Source organism: Cucumis melo, chromosome 8, assembly GCF_025177605.1.
Source record: "Cucumis melo cultivar AY chromosome 8, USDA_Cmelo_AY_1.0, whole genome shotgun sequence".
Classification (NCBI taxonomy): Eukaryota; Viridiplantae; Streptophyta; class Magnoliopsida; order Cucurbitales; family Cucurbitaceae; genus Cucumis; species Cucumis melo.
The window spans coordinates 1,145,607-1,166,760 of record NC_066864.1 but is presented as its reverse complement, the minus strand read 5'-3'; the positions used below and the strand labels follow the sequence as shown (position 1 = coordinate 1,166,760).

Genomic DNA, 21,154 nt, shown 5'->3' with positions numbered 1-21,154 from the left:
TTGAAGGAAGAATTGAAGCGAAGATTCAAACTTCAAAAAACTCTCAAGACGTGTAAGTTCTTATCACCGTCAAGATCATCACCGAAAGATTGAAGATTTGGAAGATCAAACTTTTCTTGAATTCTAAAAGATTGAAACTCGAATTGACTTGCAACTCCAACTTCCTTAAGATCGAATATAAACAAGTTTTAAGTTTAAATTGTATTTGAGAGAAAGCATCAAATGAGCAAATATTATATATTATATCCACAACACCATATAAATCAATATAAAGTTCAATTCCACAAACTACGTATTTCTTCTAAATCTCGTGTGAACAATGTTAATTGATTCACCTGTGAGCGTTTATAAATTAAATATATAAATTTATAAGATTCGTGTATATTTATTCAAATAGAAACTTTTGAATTGAAAATATAAACTAAAATTTTTATGGAAGTTTTAAGGTTTAAGTTACTAAATAATTGATTTGATCATGCATAGTTTAACACGTGTTGATACGAACTATTTTCTTAATAAAAGATAATTAATTACTTATTTATTGAATTATGTTAAAATTGACTTGGACAAACTATTCTTCCAAATGTTGCGTTGGAAGTTGTAAAGAAATCGACTAAAATAACTTTATTGTATTTTAAAGAGAAACATTTTTTTATCATTATTTTTCATTAAATTTAAAGAAAAAAGTAAACTATTTAGGATTCATAAAAAAAAAAATTATTAAAAATAAATTTTCATTCCGCTTATTTTTCGAATATAGATATCTGGTCAAATTTCTATTTTCCTTTTTAAAATTCATTTTTTTTCCCATTTTACTTTTAGACCATCAATTGCATACATTAATTTCTTTTTCATGTTTTCCATCGTTTTTATTTCAAAGCATTAATTGCATAGAAGTTATTTTATGCATGTTTTTCCTTTTCATGATTGTTTTTTAAATATTTCATGCATAGATATTTTGTGTTATTTTTACATAATCTGGAGTCCATTTACGTTCCTTTTAGGTTAGTTCTTTTTTTTATTATTATTATTTATTTTTTAATTCTTCAACACATGAGTTTTCATTTAACGTTCTCGTATTCTTCATTCATGGACGAAATTATTAAGGGATCAGAGGGCACGTATCCCTTTACATTATCGGTTTTATATTTTAATATTATTTTGAAGTGTAGATTAAAATATATATTAAATAAAGTTTTATTTTAATTAAATTATAGTTCTGTTATATTGGTTGTGCCCTCACATTTAAACTTTCAGGTTGAGAGTTCATCAAATTTCTTCCTAAATTATTACATAAAATATTTTTCATTCAGAACAACTTCAAACTTGATTCTATCAAATTAGTACCTACACATCCCGTTAATTTACATGCTATGAATGAAAAATTTGAACACCGACAAATTTAGTATAGGCTCATGAAGCTCCTTAACTTTATTGTCTTTATATAATACATATAAAAAAAAACTATATAATTTCTAATACCTATAGTTAGTTTAGTGGTCACTCTATCGACTCCTATACATAAAATTTTACTAATTTAAAAGTAACGTAACTTTCATATTTTAAAATTTTAAACGTAAACACTCCAAAAATATTAGATAACACAAGAAAGGGAAATCAACAACTCCAAATGTTATGTTATATTGTATTTGAAAGAATAATGAAGACGTAGGTCTTCAAGTAATTAATTAATCCATTATTTTTTGAAAAAAAAGATGTAGTTATTTGAGTCATCATGCCCTAGATGATGGGTGCAATCGTTGTCGATAATAAATAAGGAATGAATATATTTGACTGTCCCTCACATTCAATTTTAGTTATTGCATGTTTATGGAATATTTCTTATTTATTCATTTTTTCGAACAATAATCATTTATTTTTCTTAAACATAAAAGAAACTAGAATAATGCCTCTCCCAATTTCAACAAATAACTAGGCTGACTATATTAACCAAAAATAGAGGTTTTCCATCCAATATAATATACATATCATTTAAATTAATAAAAGAAAAATATTTACAAATATAACAAAATATTATAATTAGATCATAAATAAAATGTGATATTTTATTATATTTGTAGATATTTCTTATAGTTCATCATATATGTATGCATACACGATAAATTTGTTAGTTACTAACGTGTTAGCATAAATATTGTTTATTTCAATCATATAAAAGTTTTGTATAGTACGATAGGTTTTTAAATTGAATATCAAATGTATATCTTATTTGTTTTAATTCAAATGGGTGGAATTTGATGATTGAGTCAACATAGATTAGATTAGATAGACAAACAAAATTTTACCCTCCAAAATGTTATTTTCCTTTTAAAGTTTATACACTATAATAAATATTTTTAAAATGAATGAAAAACAATTCTCTTTTAAAATGCAAAGACTACAATTCAAAAGTTAAAAAGTTAAGGAAAAAACAAATTACCACAAATAAGAAAGAGGACAAAATAAATTTAAATAATTTTTATGTTTAATATTCCAACCTTTTTTTTAATCGAACCCTAAAAATTGGAGAATTAAATTAATTGTAATTTCTTTATAATTTACACTAAGGTTTTGCGATAATAAAATAAATATATCTGAAATAATAAAAAAAAAAATTGTCAAACCAAAAGGTGACGAAGCTAAAAACCAAAAATGTAAAATTTGCGCATAAATTACGTTTCTTCGATCGTCGCTTTCTTTTCAAGTTGCATTAATAACTTCTCAATCTGTAGCCGGAAAATAAACTTTAAAAAATTAAAAAAAAATAAAATCGCCGATTCGCCGGTGAGCTTTGGGAAATGCGAAGCATTATATAAAATCTCAACTGTATATATTGTCGTCTTACCGGAACCGAATTGGTAATGGCGATCGCAAGATCTGTGGAACAGTGAAAACAACAAACCACCCACTGCAGAACTACCGTCTCAACAACAACAATTACGACCCATTATCGACTTTCTTGGGGCCTAGAACATAAGTGGAGAACGACCCACCTTCCAACATTTTACTCAATCTTCAAGCAAAGGCATTCTCCCTTCTTTTTCCTCTTCTTCTATATCACAGCGAGTGTTGGATTTCGATCTTTGCCCAACTACCCAACTAGGGTTTCTTGTTTTTTCTCGCTAATTTTATCCCAGATGTGTTGTTAGTCTCTCGTTTCTGCATCCGATTGCGCTTTTGTATTCGTGGTATGTGCCATTATCGATCTGCATTTTCATTTCTGGGTCTTTTTCTGTATGTTGTTGCTATTTTGGAGTTTGAGATTTTGTGTAATTCTATGTTCGGCGAGGATTCCTTTTCTTGATCAGTTCGAATTTTACAGGTTTTTACAGGATCTTTAATGGAGGATTTGGAGGGAATTAAGCCCGGCCAGGTATAATTTACCGCCATGCAATCTTCCTTAACTACTTTGTTGTTGAGTAGATTGATCGTTGAGGAGTTTTATTTCTCTACTCTGAATGAACTTTGAGCTCGTTGTTTCCTGGTGCTGATTAGTGTGTAATTGTCCGTATATGGTATTATACTTATTAATTTCATCGGACGGGGAAGTATTTATTGTGTCTATGAAATGAGTTGGTGGTAATAATAATGTTTGAGAATTTGCTGTCAAAGGTTCTACTTTTTGATTAGTGTGAAGTGTTCGCCTAATTTCTTCATCATGCGGATGGAATCAATGTATTTATATCAAACTTGGCGTGAACATTAGTTTAGATGCCACATGCAGAAAAGCTAATTATGGAAACACTACAAACTACTCAACATGAACATACACTGAAATAAATCCACGTCCTCTCCATATGTTTATGTTTATTATTACTATTTTATTTTAATCAGACACTTGCTTTTGTTAGTGATATGAAAAGTTATTGTTATGTTTCAGGTTTCTTTTTTGCTGGGCGTGATTCCAATTTTTGTTGCCTGGGTATATTCAGAGTTTCTAGAGTATCAGAAGTCTCCACTTCTTTCTAAAGTGTGAGTAATTTTCTTCGTTGCCCACTATCAATGGTGATATAGATTGGTTCATTTATTCTTGAAATGCTGAGCTGGAACTCAGTTCTTTCTTTGTCACCAAATTTGAATTCATTGAATGACTAGGCTATTGCATCTGTCAGATTTAATGCTTTTATCGAGTCATCTGGTTGTGGGGCTCTGAATTTGGTGCTTTCTTTGATTACAGTCATTCAGACAATAATCTTGTTGAATTGGCCGAGGAGAAAGGAGATAAAGTTAAAGATGATGAGGCTGCTCTGCTGGAAGGAGGCCTTGCAAGATCAGCCTCTGCAAAGTTTAATAGTTCATCAATTAAAACAAACTTAATTAGGTCATTTCCTACTTCCTGTATATATGTGTATATATATCTCATTTTCTCACACAATCTTCAAATACCATCCTTCTCATACTTTTATAATTTAGGTTTTTGACATTGGACGAGTCCTTCTTGCTGGAAAACCGGGCTACACTGAGAGCATTGTAAGTTGTTAATTAAACATTTGGATGATAGTGACACAAAAACTGGTAGCTTACGACCATATACTCATTGACCATCATATGTAGGTCTGAATTTGGTGCAATTCTTGCCTATTTCTATGTATGTGACCGCACAAATATACTGGGAGATTCTACTAAGGTACTTGATCTTGATCTTACCCCTCGTCCTATGGATTCCAATATCTGGATTTTATGTTTGTATCATGCATATAATCTCCCGTCCTGCCTTTTTTTTGGTACTACCTGCACTAATTTTTGCACCATGCAAAATTATATTGGGACTTGATTTCAACCATTTTTTTAATACATATTCATATAATCTAACTGACAGCTCGCTCACATTACTGTGTTTCTTTGAGAATAAGAAAGAATCTGATCATACTTATTGATATATGGTTTTGATGGAATTTAGTTCAGCAAGCTAATTGGTTTTGTCTTGAGCAGAATTACAACCGGGATCTCTTTCTCTTTCTCTATATCCTTCTCATCATTGTTTCTGCAATGACATCTTTGAAGAAACACACTGATAAGTCAGCATTTTCTGGAAAAGCAATACTTTACCTAAATCGGCATCAAACAGAGGAATGGAAAGGGTGGATGCAGGCAAGTTCTTAACGAACACGACTTTATGAAACCATGGGTGCAAGTTTAAGTTTTAAATGATTCTTTGTTATTTCTTGAGCAGTTCTAGCTGTCAAAAGATGTGGTCTTGCCTTAACTTAAGCTCATTTTTTTCTTTTTCTGAATGAGCAATATTCTTCTAGACCCTATAAGTATGCAAACATAAAAAATGCAGGATGATTAGTCTGGTTGGTTTCCCATCTCTTCTGTACAACGCTTCAACTTTTGTTAGGACAGTTTAGATGTAGTTATTTCTATTTTATTTTTATAAGATAGATATGGTGTTCGGATCTTTTAGGTCACAACGTTATGGATAGGTGTATCATGAAGAGAAATCTCCACGCAATGGAAAAAGAAAATGGTATTTTCCAAAGAGAAGTTACCATGTAATATAACTCAAATGATTCTTTGTTCTTATTGCAGAACTTAAAACTTCAATATTTGTCTGATTGAAGTGACCTTGTGCCCGGGCATTTCTAGCATGTGCTTTTTGGTCTCTTTTGTACATATCAATCAGTTTCTTATGCTTGGCAACATTATGATGGCCTTCACACTTTTTTTTTTGGGTTTTTGCAGGTTCTATTTTTAATGTACCATTATTTTGCTGCTACTGAAATTTATAATGCTATACGGGTATTTATTGCTGCTTATGTGTGGATGACTGGATTTGGAAACTTTTCCTACTATTATATCAGAAAGGATTTTAGCCTGGCACGCTTTGCTCAGGTAATTCCCTGCCTCCACTCCCCCCCTGTTTCTCTTTTTTCTAGAAAAACTAGCACTACACAATCGTTTCACCAATCAAGTTTTTCTGGAACTTCCACCCCGAACTCCTAGGATACTGGCGCTTGACTTTTTCTAATTTGTGATGCAGATGATGTGGCGGCTAAATTTTTTCGTCGCCTTTTGCTGTATTGTTCTTAACAATGACTACATGCTGTACTACATCTGTCCAATGCACACACTTTTTACTCTCATGGTGTATGGAGCTCTCGGAATCTTTAACAAGTACAATGAGATAAGATCAGTGATGATTGGAAAGATTATTGCTTGCTTCTTTGTGGTTATTGCAGTTTGGGAAATTCCTGGAGTTTTTTACATAATCTGGAGTCCATTTACGTTCCTTTTAGGTTAGTTCCTTTTTTTTTTATAATTCTTCAACAGATGAAGTATGAAGTTAGTTTCTATTTAACGTGCTCATCTTCCTCAAATCATGGCATGTAAATTAATAGGGTGTGCACCTAATTTGATAGAATCAAGTGTGAAGCTATTCTGAATGTGGTTTCCTGTTTTTGTTTTAGAAGTTATTTCCAGAGACTTGTGATTGAATAGCATTCAAAAGTTGATATTTGCACGCATTGAAATTACTTATCCATGATTTTGAAAATACCGAAACCCCATTCTTCTGGAGAAAAAAAAGGTGATTTCTGAGAATACATTGATTGGAAAAAGAAAAACATTTGCCCAAGATGTGTTTTCCCTTTCCATATATGGATTGGTTAACTAGTCTTTTTTGTGTTTTATCTAAGTTTATTTTGTGAATTGTACTGAATTTAAAGTTGGTCTTGACACTCACGGATATTAAAAATATTATTAATAATAAATTTTAGTGAATTCCATAATATATGGAATATGGTTGGTTTGGTATTCTTTTGTTGCAAAGCAACTTATCCTGCTGATCTGACTATGTGAAGTATAACAAATTTTATTTTCTTTTCTTTTTATTGACAGGTTATACTGATCCTGCAAAAGTTGATCTCCCCAGACTGCATGAGTGGCATTTTAGATCTGGGCTAGATCGCTATATATGGATCATTGGCATGATATATGCATACTATCACCCCAATGTAAATTAGTAAACATTTGATGACATCGGAGTTTCATGGATCTTGTCTTCGTTTGTTCCTTCAGAAGCTAACTTTTGAATGTTCTGAAATTCCAGGTTGAAAAATGGATGGAGAGATTGGAGGAAGCTGAAACAAGGAAGAGAATTTCGATCAAGACAAGCATTGTTACTCTTTCTGTAATAGTAAGTGGCATAATTTGGAGTGCTTTTATCTGCTCAGGTTTGATGGTCCGTTTTCGAACTTTCAGCGCAATAGATCTTATTCTGATTTCCATGACTAGGCTGGTTATATGTGGTACGAGTGCATTTACAAGCTAGACAAAGTGACTTACAATAAATATCATCCCTACACATCATGGATTCCCATAACGTGAGTTTTTCTTCTTCTACTTCTTCTTTTTCTTTTTCTTCTTTTTTTTTTAAATTTATTTATAATGTTGTAATTACATTAATCAATCTGTCCTCTCACGATGGCTTGCAAAGGCGGAATTTGGGTCCCACTGAAATGGCCACTATCTTAATTTTTCTTTTGCTTCATGTGGTTTCAGTGTTTACATTTGCTTGCGAAACTTTACTCAGCAATTGCGAAGCTACTCTTTGACCCTCTTTGCGTATGTATTCTCTCTTTTGTCTGTCAACTATAAAGCTCCGAGTCAATTGCATCGGTTCTCATTTTTGCACATTCATTTTGTTGATCATTGTGTTGTTTAGATGGCTTGGCAAGATAACATTGGAGACGTATATTTCACAGTTCCACATATGGTTAAGGTACATTAAGATGATTCTCTAACTACTCTGCCATTCACCTTTTCTACTCAAGCCTATAATCTTCATTAAATCCTGGAAAATACAAATTGCTCTATCAACTTGTTATGGCAGATAATTGACATTTGTTCACAAGTTCTTAATTTTACACATTCAAGCAGTTACTAACACACTGTGGAAACCATCCTTTGTTTTCTGTTGTTTACCAAAATCAACTTATTGAACGGTTAAATATATGTTTTTTTTTAATTATAAGAAAATGTACGTGGTGATTTTTTCATTATTTCTTCAAGTTTGTAAATTGTTTAAATATCCTGCTTACTGTTCCACAGATATTGTTCTACCAAAAGAAATAATATCGAGTGAAAAGTTCTGAGGAATGTTCTGTATTTAGTTACTGTAGCTGCAGTCTAATTGATGCTTGTGGTGTACAGATCGAATGTGCCTAATGGGCAGCCAAAGTGGCTTCTCTCAATCATTCCGGAATACCCCATGCTCAACTTCATGCTTACAACTGCCATCTATGTCATAGTAAGAACGTTCTCAGTCTAAATCTTCTCTTCCAGGGCCAGCATTGGTTGATACAACACTTGTGATGGAACTTGAATATTTATACTTTTTTCTTTTTTGCAGGTCTCCCTCCGAATTTTTGAGTTAACCAATACACTGAAGACAACTTTTGTACCTACAAAAGATAATAGACGGTTGTTGCATAATTTCCTTGCTGGAGCTGCAATTTCTGTATGTTTATACTGCATCTCGCTGGTTATTCTTCTCATCCCTCATTAAATGGTAAGTCCATTTTCTACAATGCGTTCTCCTTTACTCTAAAAATCCATAAAGGTTGGATTTTGGATTTGTCAATGCTGATGATTATGTTTAATACTTGGTACTTAGAGATTTATTCAAACTCCATATTCAGCTACTTCTCGTTAATAATTTGTGTTAATTAGTTTTACAGGCCAAACTAGTGAATGAAGACTGAAGACATATAGAAAGGAATTATATTGAATTTTTGCTTTTCGACCAAAAGGGAAGACTTATTGGAGGGACATTGCTATTGCTTGCTGATAGATTATGAAAACAAGAACTCTGGTGGTTGAGGGAAAAAGACCTCTCAGTTGCTTCTAAGGCGGATGAGTTGCCAATTGTGTCTTCCTGGAGTTTCGTAGAGCCCTTAATTTTACAGGAAAAGGTTTTGTAATATTGTCATCAATGTATCATTTCATTCTTTGTTATCCCATCTCCCCTTCAAAGAAATGAAGAAAATGACGGTTCCTGTGCATAGAGATGTGTTATCTGATGATCAGCTGAACTTTATTGTTTCTAATGCATTCATCATTTTCACTTCTTTCCTCATGCAAGCCGGAAAACGGTCAATTTAGGTTGTTTCAGAGACATATCTCATCACTATTACTTTACCATCTCTAGAATTTCATTGGCATCTTAACTCCCCTGGATGGTACTTCTACTGACTAGAGGGCTATGCGATCGCCGACCATTGGAGGTAAGTGATCGGATACGCCATGGTTAGAGATTGCCAACCGTTGAAGGTAAGTGACCCATAACAAAAGCAGTAGGTCGTTTTTCACAGGTATGCGATTGTTATCATTTGATTAGCAACCACTTTACTATATTCAGGTTAGCTAAGTTAAGGGTATGCGATTGCTAAGCTATAGACGTTCTATTGTGGGCAAGGTATTCAACTGTCTTTTTTCAGTAGACGTTCTTGGCTGGTTCTAAACCCACAAAATTTTTCATATTTCAACTGGAAACTATCGATTCTCTAATGAGTTGCTTCATAGAACAATTTTTTTTTACCATTCCATACTTCAATAAATTACATAATACAAGTGAAAGCGCAAAACTTGTAAGAGAAGTTGAGAGTGATGGATCGAAATGTTTACTTGTTCCGTGCTTGTTATCAGTAACACTGACCGGTGATGCAAGGTTGCGGGAAAATAATTGTTGACAAAGAATAAATTTGAATATTTTTTATAAAGAGAAGAAAAAAATCTTTTATTTTCATAAATTACCACTGAGAGTGAACTATTATATCCGTCCAAATTCAAATTAGAACCAAACATCTCTCTCACTTTCCTTTTGTTTAGCTACAAAATGTTAGGCAGTTGAGTTGAACCATTTCAATGAAAAGTCTTAACCAATTGAATGACCTTCCTAACACGTGCATGTGTATATGATTAAACTTTTAATAACCACCAACTTCCTAAGTAGTAAAAATACCTCTCTTATTTGCTAAATTTGATTTATTTAATTTACTAAATCAGTCCTAATTAAATCGTACAATCAACGCTAGTTTTATGAAATTTTAACCAAAAAAAAAGATATCAAAGCTCCAAGACTTTAATTGCGATGTCGAAATTAAAAGTAAAGGAATATATTTTGCAATTTGTCAAAAGTTTAAATGATCAGCGCTTTCTTTAGATCTCGCAAAACGCATCACTACCGTCGGATTGAGATAAGGTTACTGATACTTTATATTTGTTTTGGCCTTTGGGTTGGTGGCACGTGCGGAAGAGAAGTTTCTCACGTATGAGAATACGTGCTATATACATTACTGTGCACTTTCTCGCTTTCTCAAGTTTCTCGCTGTGATTCGTTGGAAGTTGAAATGGAATGAACTGAACTCTCGCCGAACTGCTGGATCTCTCTCATCTCTATCGCAACTCTGAATGATCACTGAAGTATTGGCGAAGCAATTGTTTGATATTTCTATCTTTCTTTGAGGATTCAATGGTGTATTGATACTTGGAGTTGGAGATAGCAGAGAGAGCTTTTGGTTATTGGAAGTTTGAGCGTAATGGCAACGAAGCTCTCGACGTTGTTTCTGAGCTCTGGCTTTGGTTCTTTGAGTGGAAAAGTATTGGATAATCCACAGTTTCCTTACTCTTCTCGTTGTTTGCTTAATACTTCATGTAAAATGCGGCCTCGCCGTCTCAGGTGCTGTTTTCAATCTCCTTTGCTACTTATTCTTGTTTCTTTATTGATTTGGACGTCTGCAATTTGTTGGACGTAGGACTGGATTTCCTCTTGATTCTTATTGGATTCTTGATTTTCGTTTTAGTTTTGTTTGCTAACTTGCATTTATTTGCGTTCCTTGTTTATCTGAAAGTACTTAATCTTGTTTCTTGCCTTTCTTTTTCACTCTCTTTATAATTCAAATCAATTGGACAATCTCTGAATGTCTTTGTCATTAGTTTCTTTTGTAATTGCGGTTTTTACGAGAGTTCTTTTTCTTTTTCTTTTTTTTCCATAAAACGAGGCAAATCACAACGAATATCACGTAGAGAAAAACCACAGAATGGTTTCCAATATATTACTAAAAGAAGTTCGGCTACTTTACTCTTTCCATGTAGGATGCAGTCATCGAACCACGTTAGCAATCCAGAAGAACTGGAAGCTCGAAACGATTGGTTAAAGTTTTTCTTAGATTTTGCTTTCTCGTTAGATAGCAGACAATTCTTTAGATTTTTGAAAGCCTCAGGGGAGCTGCACTTCTGAAAATTTCTTATTATCCTACATTTTATTTATTTATATTTATTTTTTATTTTATAGTCATACACAATAGCTTTAGAAGTGTAGCTATCGATTTCTTAATTCCAATAACCCATGACTTGATAATGGGTGTATTATGAACTACCTTGAAAATTTAAGGTAGTACATGTTTAAGATTTGAAAGACCTAACCTGAGCGGAATTCAAATAGTCATGGCGTCAGTAATCTTCCTAAAGGTTGGAGGTTCAAATCTTTATCTACTTTTCTTGTTTGAACTTTGGAAAGGAGGAAAATGTACCAGCATATGTAACTGGATCATATCGAGTTTGGTTTGTAGATAACTAAACTGCTTCTTTTATTTGGATCAATTACACGTGCATTTGGCATGGGGTCTTTGGTCTCGTTGCTATTTGATAAGCATGAGATTTTATCTTAATATCAATTAATAATAAGAGAAGTAACCTATGTATGTTTTAGAGACTATGACATCCTCTTTCCAACGTGGGATTTTCTACATGTCCCTCAAGATAGTACCTCTTTGGTTTCATTACTGTTGAGGAGCATGGTGAGAAATGGAATCTTGAACCAAAAGTCCTTTATTTTCACATTCTTGAGGCTGGGGTTGGTTGTTGGTGTCACTTGCTGGTATAGGTCATTCTTATGGTTCTTGATGTAGATTGTTATTATTGCTATTTGTATGCTCTCATCGACTATGTACATTAATAAAGTTCAAAACCATTTGATCCAACTATCTATCCAGTGTACCCATTATACATTCAACTTTGATCAAATTTCTCGGCAATGTTCAGTTGATGTTCTTGGTGAGAAAATGGTTTGCAGATTTTGGTGGAGTTCCACTTTCACTTTAGACTCCCTACCTGATTGAATTGGCTCTCTTCAATTGGTGGTTGTCCTTTTTTCAACCATCAAGCTCTGTCATGAGGGTTCCCCTAATAACAATTTGTTGTAAACCCTAAATGTGACTTGTTGATGAGAAGAATGCGTCTTTTACAACCTAAGCACTGGTATATTTATTAGTGGTGCAACTAACAGATGCCTAGCTAACCAAATAGCCAATTAGCTGCTAGTATACCAACTGGTTAGGACTAACAAACAGCTTGACTATCCAGTAACTGACCAATTCAGCGTGCACACTGTATCAGGAAAGTTCAAGGCACCAAGTATACCTCAAACTAGAGATGAATATATATATATAAGAAACAACTTTTTACTGAAGATACGAAAAAGAATAGTCGACTCCTGTTGTGCTCATCTGTATGTCTAAATGCAATAGATACATGGTTTTCTCAGTTTCTTGGACATTCTTTATTCAACTAATAGAATATAAACTCTGTACAGTTCTCGACGCAAGAGGAAATATTTGAAGAAAGCCTCGTATGAACATCTGTCTGTCCATGCTGATTTCCATCCAAATGATGATGAGGACTCTGGCTCTGAAAATGTGGTGGAGGGAGTTCCAATTTTAAATCAGGAGAGCTTGTCTAGTGCTGTTTTTAACACTAGCTCAGCTGTTCAGCATAACACTGAGAAAGAAGTAAGTGGTATGACTGCTCCTGGTGAAATTGTACCTTCGATAAAGTAACTGCACTTGCTTATGATTATTGTCATGTTTACATCTTTGATCTTCCAACAGAATTGGCGCTTGAGAGAGGGGAATCTTAAGGGTAAAAAATTGTTGAGCCATGCATTGATTTAATTAGGAATTAATAGAAGATTCCAACGTTATAGTTCTAACTAGGTTAATTTGAGGAAGTAGTTTTATGACAAACTCAAAAGATAATGTAATGGGTTACAAAAACCTTCGAGGGGAGCAGAGACCAAATGGACTTCTCATTTCTATGCTTATATAAGATAATTCTTTTATTTCTTATCAATGTCTTATTTCGAAGGACATAACATTGGCAACATTTTCTGTGCTTAATAAATGAAGGTCTTGGATAAGAGAATCAGCAGAACCTTTTGATTTCTGTGCATACCTGGGTCACTCTGTTCAGTAGCAACATGGAGAATTAGCTGCTTCTGGAACTTGTCTGATTTGTCTTCCAACAGTTCCCCTTGTACTCTCCTGGGAAGCAACTTCAATTTAAGGATCGGTTCTGAATTTTTTTCCTTTCGGTTTCAACCAAATCTAAGTTCATTCCTCGCAGATCCCGAAAAAACCCTTGCTGAGGAATTGCAGAGAGAGATGAATGCTTGGAAATGAAATTAGCAGAAACTGATATCAAATTGAAGTTGGTGCCCAGGAGAAGGTACAAATGGAACTGCTTGAAAGCCTTCTGGAAAGTTACAGAAGCAGCTGAATTTCAATGGTGGTAGTGATACTGGATAGAGCGACCTTGATTGGTTTGCTGCTTGGAAATCAGAACAATGTTCCTATGGGTTCTCCTATAAAAAATAAAGTTCATTTATCGTTTAGTCTGGACTTTTGATAACTGAAGCAGACAATTGAATGAGTCTTCTGAAATTTCAGACCGGGGAAGTTGACACTGAAGGGCTGAATAAAGGCGTTCAACTTGAAGATTTGATTGGGATGATAAAAAGTGCAGAGAAAAGTGAGTTATTTTTCCCCTTTTAATCTTAAAAACTTTTATTTGTCTCTGTCCTGTCTATTACATTCTGTATGAAATTGTTGATATCTTACAGATATCCTTCTACTTAACCAAGCCCGGGTACGGGCCCTCGAAGATCTTGAAAAAATCCTTTCTGAGAAGGAGGAATTGCAGCGAGAAATCAATGGTTTGGAAATGAGATTGGCAGAAACTGATACTCGAATTGAAGTGGCTGCCCAAGAGAAGGTACATGTGGAACTTTTGGAAGACCAATTCGAAGAGTTGCAGAAGCAGCTAAATTTCAGTAGTGGTACCGTACAGAGCATGAATGGAAATCTGAACGATATTCCTATTGATTCTCTTACCAAAGAGCTTCATTTACTGAAATCAGAAAATATTGTCCTAAAGAATGATATACAAACACTCAAGGAAGAGTTGAGCAATGTTAAGAATGCTGATCAACATCTGGCATTTTTGGAAAAAGAAAGGTCAGTTTTGGAGTCTTCGCTCAAGGACTTGGAGTCTAAGTTGTCAACCTCTCAGGAAGATGGTTCAAAATTGTCTGACCTGAACGCTGAATGTATGGACTTAAGGAATAGAGTAGAACACTTGCAAGTTTTGCTAGATAAGGCAACCAAGCAGGCAGATCAAGCTATTCGTGTTTTGCAACAAAACGAAGAGCTTCAAGAAAAGGTTGAGAAATTGGAAGAGTCCCTTGAAGAAGCTAACGTCTTCAAATTATCTTCTGAAAAGCTTCAGCAGGACAATGAATTAATGCAACAAAAGATAGATCTATTGGAGGATCGCCTTCAAAGTTCTGACGAGGAATTACAGTCTTATATCAAATTATATCAGGAATCAGTGAAGGAGTTTCAAGATACACTCGATACTATAAAAAAAGCAAGCAAGAAAACAGCTACAGATGAGCCTGTAAATGATATGCCTTGGGAGTTTTGGAGCCGTTTATTGCTATTGATAGATGGTTGGTTACTTGAGGAAAAGATATCTGGTGATGATGCTAAACTGTTGAAAGAGATGGCATGGAAGAGGGATGCACGTATTTATGATGCTTATATGGCTTGCAAGGAAAAAAATGAACTTGAGGCTGTGGCTTTGTTTCTTAGTTTGACATCTTCTCAAAAACGGTACCTAACTGTAATTTTGAATATATTGCCTCAGAAGAAACTGTTGTTTAATCAGTATTCTTGTTATTTTTAGTTCGGGACTCTATGTCATCCACATTGCAGCAGAAATGGCACCAGTCGCTAAGGTGAATTGTTAGCTCAATTGCTCTTGGGTTTTAGCAAACTACAATGTGGTTTTCTAAACTTGAGAACAAAGTAGAAGTTCTCTTTAGTTGTCGTAAGCTTCCATTTGCTCTATTCTATCTCTTTTCACAGCAAACAGGAGAGGAATTATCCTACTTTGGTTGCTGTCGAATGCCAACATTTTGGCATTAAAGTAAATTTAAAATACAATGTCAATTTACTCGAGGAGGAAAGGCTTTTAAAACGCATGATATATTTATTACTGTTTTGTCGAAGTTGTTTTTGTATTTTGTTTTCTATTTGTGGTTCAAATGTACTGTGCATTTGAAAATGAAATTCTGCATCTTTTAAATTGTTTTTTTTTTTTTATTTCTTATGTCGAGAGTAAAAGTAGTTTAAGGAATGAAATTTCTTTTGAAGGTTGGTGGTTTGGGTGACGTCATCACTGGTCTCAGCAAAGCGCTGCAAAGTAGAGGGCACCTTGTGGAAATTGTTCTTCCTAAATATGATTGCATGGAGTACAGTCGTATTAAAGATTTGAGGGTATGCCTATGATTGAGACTTATGAAACTAATGAAGGGATAACCGTTGCTCGTGTGCTATTTTGGTGTTCTATTAATGTTATATGGTACTTCCATTGCTTTACAGCTTTTGGATGTGGTACTCGAGTCCTACTTTGATGGGCGGCTGTTCAAAAACAAGATATGGGTTGGGACTGTTGAAGGTAAATATTTATCCTTTGTCTAATTTTTTATTTTTATTAATGTTTTCTTAAATTGTCAATTTGACGTCTGCAGGCCTTCCTGTTTACTTTATCGAACCTCATCACCCTGATAAGTTCTTCTGGAGGGCTCAATATTATGGGGAGCATGATGACTTCAAACGTTTTTCATATTTCAGCCGTGCTGCACTTGAATTACTTCTTCGGGCTGGCAAGAGACCTGATATAATACATTGCCACGATTGGCAAACTGCCTTCATTGTACGACTTTTAATGTCTGTTAATCATACTATATTTTGGCAACTGACTTTAATTGTTTTCTCAGGCACCATTATATTGGGATTTGTATTACCCGAAGGGATTGAATTCTGCAAGAATATGTTTTACTTGCCACAACTTCGAGTATCAGGGAACTGCCCCTGCTTCAGATTTGGCTTCTTGCGGTCTTGATGTTGACCAGCTAAACAGACAAGACAGATTACAGGATAATTCTTCTCATGAAAGGATCAATCCTGTAAAGGTATAGTGTTTACAGACTGTCCTATCTCTTTATTTATTGCAAACTTTTATGATTGACATTGTTTTTCAGGGAGCAGTTGTGTTCTCTAATATAGTCACGACAGTATCACCTACCTATGCTCAAGAGGTGCGAAGAGCTGAGGTATGATTTGCATTCAAGTCACCTTATATAAATAGAAATTTTAGGATGACCGTCAACCACAGAATTTACCGGTTCACTGCTATGGTTTTGCTTAACTATAGTCAGGCGTACAAAATTTTCTTTTGGTTAAAGTTGATAGTCTTCTGCGGCACTGAGATTGACATCCGTATGGACTAACAGGGAGGGCATGGTCTTCACTCAACGCTTAATTTTCATTCTAAAAAGTTCTTTGGCATTCTCAATGGAATCGATACTGATGTGTGGAATCCTTCGACCGATTCATTTATCAAAGTCCAATATAATGCAAATGATCTTCAGGGGAAGGCAGAAAATAAAGACGCTTTAAGAAGGCATCTAGGGCTGTCATCTAATGTCAGAAAACCTCTGGTAATTACATTTTTTGAGAATGAATCATGTGATCGGTGCTTTCTGTTTTCAAATATTTTGTAATTCCCTTTTGTTTTCTATTCAATCTAGGATTTAATTGTGCTTCATTTTCTACCTTGAGACTGACATAACAGTACGTCATTTCACGACATGTGATATGCATCATGATTATCTGTTCCCCTAGTGTTGGGTAAAATGGAGCTTCGCTTCACCCTTTTGGAAATTGAGCTAATTATTTTATTACAATAGCGGTGTGGTATGCCAATTTTATTCGGCCACCATTTTATGACTAATTCTGAATGTATATCATAATTCTGATTCCACTCGACCTGTCAGCATGCAGCGTAGCATAGTATAATTTAGCTTACCGACCTAGGACAGAATTATTGAAATAGTTTAGTAGTTGGGATATGATAACAAAGCTGCATAATGAAATTGGAGTTTTGATGGATTTATTTTTTTTATTTTTATTTTTTTGCAATAGGTGGGCTGCATTACAAGATTGGTACCCCAAAAGGGTATACATCTTATCAGGTACGCAATATACAGAACGTTGGAGCTGGGAGGACAGTTTGTTCTTCTGGGTTCAAGCCCAGTTCCTCATATTCAGGTTATCTACTAACTTATGTGCCTCGTACAAAAAATTCAATACAATTATTATTCTGTTTATAGCGGCGGCTAAGATACGATCACAATTGTTTCTCCCTACAAAAACGCAGATACCCTTTCTACTGGTTTCTTTGTCATTTGAGATATTCTTGATCTGACCTTGACACAATGTTGCCCTTTCTATTTGATTTTCGTGCACTCGTGTAATTAATGCCCTCTTATAACGACTACATTCTTGCCCATGCAGAGGGAATTTGAGGATATTGCGAATCACTTCCAGAGTCATGATCAAATTCGGTTGGTGTTGGCTTATGACGAGTCTCTTTCTCATTGGATTTACGCAGCATCTGATATGTTCATCATACCGTCTATCTTTGAGCCATGTGGCCTCACTCAGGTAAAAAGCTGCATATCTGACCTAGTTCGAGCTAATTTTTAACCAGAAACAACGAGGGTCGACCTGAGGAACAGTGAATAATGAATGTCTGGCCACTCACATAGGAGTACACCGTTTGTGTCATTTGACAAATAATACATTGACCAAGTTAGAATTTGATAACACTTTCCCCTCTTTTGTAGATGATTGCAATGCGATACGGTTCTATTCCTATTGTACGGAAAACTGGCGGACTAAATGACAGGTGCATGACCTTATCTTGTAAAATCTCTTACTTATTTGAGTTTATTTCTTCGGAACTTTTGTGTTTTAATGATTTCAATGTTCATCATGCAGTGTCTTTGACGTTGACGATGAAACAACTCCTACCGAGCTTCAAAATGGATATACGTTTTTAACTCCAGACGAACAGGTACCACCGCAGAGAACGAATTTAACTGAACGTTATCTCATGATATGACCCCACAGCCCTCACCCTTGATAACTTATATTTATTTTGACAGGGGTTGAATAGTGCACTAGAACGTGCCTTTAGCCACTACTTAAACAACCCAAGTAGTTGGCAGCAGCTGGTTCAGAAGGTCATGGACGTAGATTTCAGCTGGGAAACTTCAGCTGCACAGTATGAGGAACTTTATTCAAAGTCAGTAGCACGAGCAAGAGCGGTTGCCGCAGGTCGAGCGTAAGGAAACTAATACTTCTTTACCTTCTTTTTTTTCTGGGCAATCCTGTTATCCATACTCTGAAGTTGCATGTGAGATTGCCTAAGCAATTGTGGTGAATCCAATTCTCCTTGGAAACTGAAGTTTAGACCAATTTGGCGGCTCAATCATATGCTTTTATGCTATATGCTTCCATGAAACCTCTGAATTGGTCAATTGATAACATCATATTTGTGGCAACGGACGGGACATTTCATCCTCCCTTTTAGAGAAAGGAAAGAGCTGTTGCTTGGTTAGCATAATGACAATGGCGGTAAATCATACTCATTGAACAGCTTTCTTGCTATAAGGCCACGGGAAAGCTGGCCATTTTTTCTTCTTATGTGTAGATAATATTTTGTTAAATAGTGTACTATACTCGGAAATTTTAATTTGAATATTGGAATATAATTGTCCCCTTTTTTCACTCTTGTTCGATTTGACCTGCACCAGCCATTTTCTCATTATTTGGTTGATTCTTTTTTTCCAGTAGAATATAACACATTATCTTTACAACAATAAATAATTGTTTTTGTTTTTGTTAGTACTCCATGATTATATTATTATTTTGAGATTATCAACATATGTAGGGTGGGTGATTTCAATTTTGAATTCTATCTCTTTGTTAAGAATGTATGCTTAAACCATTTGAGTTGTGTTTAGTTAATTGATGTTGGATAATTAAAAGTGTACCTTATAGTTCATGAATAAAAATTATATGTATTTGAGTTATTAGAAGTGATAGTATGGGTGTCTGTTTAGTTTTTATCTATAAAATAAGTAATGAGTAATGTCTATACAATTAACTAACTTAGTCCATTCTTTAAATCAGAAGAAATGGTTGAACAAACGCAATTAGCAGCACAAAAGCACTTCATTCATTTTCAACTAATGTACAATACCACCACAAATAATAATTCAACACCATAGAAACTCTCTTTAGTCTCTCTCTCTCTCTCTTTCTACGTATTTCTCACTTTCCAGGAACAAAGTTTGTAGCGTAGGCCCAAGCATTGTTGTTGACTGGGTCAGCAAGGTGATCAGCCAAATTCTCCAATGGACCCTTTCCAGTAACAATAGCCTGAACAAAGAATCCAAACATGGAGAACATAGCCAACCTTCCATTCTTCAGCTCCTTAACCTTCAACTCAGCGAAGGCCTCTGGGTCATCAGCCAAACCCAATGGGTCGAAGCTTCCACCTGGGTAGATGGGGTCAGTCACCTCCCCGAGCGGGCCGCCGGCAATACGGTAACCCTCGACGGCACCCATCAACACAACTTGGCAAGCCCAGATGGCCAAAATGCTCTGAGCGTGGACCAAGCTGGGGTTGCCCAAGTAGTCGAGCCCACCTTCGCTGAAGATCTGAGACCCAGCCTTGAACCACACAGCTTCACCGAACTTCACACCATTGCGAGACAAAAGCTCAGGGAAAACGCACCCCAAAGCTCCAAGCATGGCCCATCTGGAGTGGATCACTTCCAACTCACGGTTCTTGGCGAAGGTCTCGGGATCAGCTGAAAGTCCAGCAGTGTCCCATCCGTAGTCACCAGGGAACTCTCCGGTTAGGTAGGATGGTGGCTCACCAGAGAATGGGCCCAAGTATTTGACACGGTCGGGGCCGTACCATGGGCTGCCGGAGGAAACTGACTTGGTGGCAGTTTTCCTCATGGTGATTCTTCCAGTTCCCTGAATTTCAGGGGCATTGGGGGAGAGTTTCACGGCTTTGCCGGCCAGAGATGGGGAGGAAAGAGCCATTGTAGAAGCAGCCATTGTTGGAGGTGGTGGAATAAGGCTTGTGATCAACGGTGGAATGTATTTTGTGGTGAGGAAGATACTGGTGGGTTTGGTGAGTTTAAATAGTGGGCAAAGAGAACAGATTCTTATCCATTGGTATCTGTATCTGCAATCCCATTGGAGTTCAAAGATTTTTCCTTTGTTTGATGCATTCCTACATGGCTCTTTCTCGTCCACCAAATGCTTCAGATTCATATTAGGGCTGAAATTTAACGTCTAGATAGATTGTCCTTTTTTTCAGATGAAAATTTCATTTATGTGGCTTGAAATTTTAACGGTTTGAGGTTTTGCTAGCTGTAGATATTTTTGTTTGAATTTGATGTGATGTATTTTTCTTTTGGGAGGCTACATCTTGAATAAATAGAAATTGATTACTTCCTAAGATTTCTTTGAGGGACTGTAAGGTATATATGAGTAGGAATTGGGGCCCAATAATTGATCTTTGGGCTCTGTGAATTCATGGAGGTTGAGGATGGGGAAGAAACATTTTTATTTTTATTTTTTGGGCAATTATCATCAATTAGTGTCTCTTATCTTGAATTTAAGTCTCTACAATTAGTGAAGAGTAATAGACATAATGAGTTTTCAGAGTCCTTATGGAACTCAAAATTTGGCAAATTTGGTTCTTTTAAAAAATTACTTCTATTAATGAATGAATTGAAAACGATGCGGAAGCAATTTTGTGTTAGAAAATACTTAATAAACCCATACAATTTCAAATCATGTGTCTAATAAATCCATGAAATTTCAACTATATTAATAAAAGAAATAATTGAAATAATTTTAAATGGAAATGGTTAGGAATAATA

The 21,154-nt window shown here is 35.1% G+C and overlaps 3 protein-coding genes across 5 annotated transcripts; 2 read left to right on the top strand and 1 right to left on the bottom strand.

Annotated features, from left to right (window-relative positions):
- Positions 1-2,726: 2,726 nt before the first annotated feature.
- Positions 2,727-9,071, top strand: LOC103484388 (protein REDUCED WALL ACETYLATION 3). Of its 2 annotated transcripts, none has more exons than XM_008441441.3 (17): positions 2,727-3,188; positions 3,323-3,373; positions 3,881-3,972; positions 4,178-4,321; positions 4,414-4,470; positions 4,555-4,627; positions 4,933-5,091; positions 5,686-5,835; positions 5,984-6,239; positions 6,841-6,956; positions 7,052-7,138; positions 7,237-7,325; positions 7,504-7,566; positions 7,667-7,723; positions 8,155-8,251; positions 8,354-8,512; positions 8,682-9,071. In XM_008441441.3, exons 2-16 carry the CDS (start codon positions 3,341-3,343, stop codon positions 8,507-8,509), a joined length of 1,629 nt encoding a protein of 542 aa, XP_008439663.1. In that variant the 5' UTR covers positions 2,727-3,188; positions 3,323-3,340; the 3' UTR covers positions 8,510-8,512; positions 8,682-9,071. The 2 variants fall into 2 exon arrangements, with proteins under 2 accessions (XP_008439663.1, XP_008439662.1); XM_008441440.3 differs by having other exon boundaries at positions 2,728-3,188; positions 8,674-9,071.
- Positions 9,072-10,310: 1,239 nt separating this feature from the next.
- On the top strand, positions 10,311-20,375 carry LOC103484387 (probable starch synthase 4, chloroplastic/amyloplastic). 2 transcript variants are annotated; one of them, XM_008441438.2, is made up of 16 exons: positions 10,311-10,681; positions 12,596-12,791; positions 13,728-13,809; positions 13,901-14,951; positions 15,025-15,076; positions 15,495-15,617; positions 15,723-15,798; positions 15,872-16,056; positions 16,121-16,315; positions 16,385-16,456; positions 16,637-16,843; positions 17,328-17,453; positions 17,700-17,849; positions 18,032-18,093; positions 18,186-18,261; positions 18,353-20,375. In XM_008441438.2, the coding sequence occupies exons 1-16, from the start codon at positions 10,542-10,544 to the stop codon at positions 18,533-18,535; spliced, it is 2,976 nt and encodes a 991-aa protein (XP_008439660.1). In that variant the 5' UTR covers positions 10,311-10,541; the 3' UTR covers positions 18,536-20,375. The 2 variants fall into 2 exon arrangements, with proteins under 2 accessions (XP_008439660.1, XP_008439661.1); XM_008441439.2 differs by lacking the exon at positions 10,311-10,681 and having other exon boundaries at positions 12,650-12,798.
- Positions 19,406-20,713, bottom strand: LOC103484386 (chlorophyll a-b binding protein of LHCII type 1). The gene has a single exon (XM_008441437.3). It carries the CDS (start codon positions 20,538-20,540, stop codon positions 19,524-19,526), a length of 1,017 nt encoding a protein of 338 aa, XP_008439659.3. The 5' UTR covers positions 20,541-20,713; the 3' UTR covers positions 19,406-19,523.
- Between the last annotated feature and the right edge of the window lie 441 nt (positions 20,714-21,154).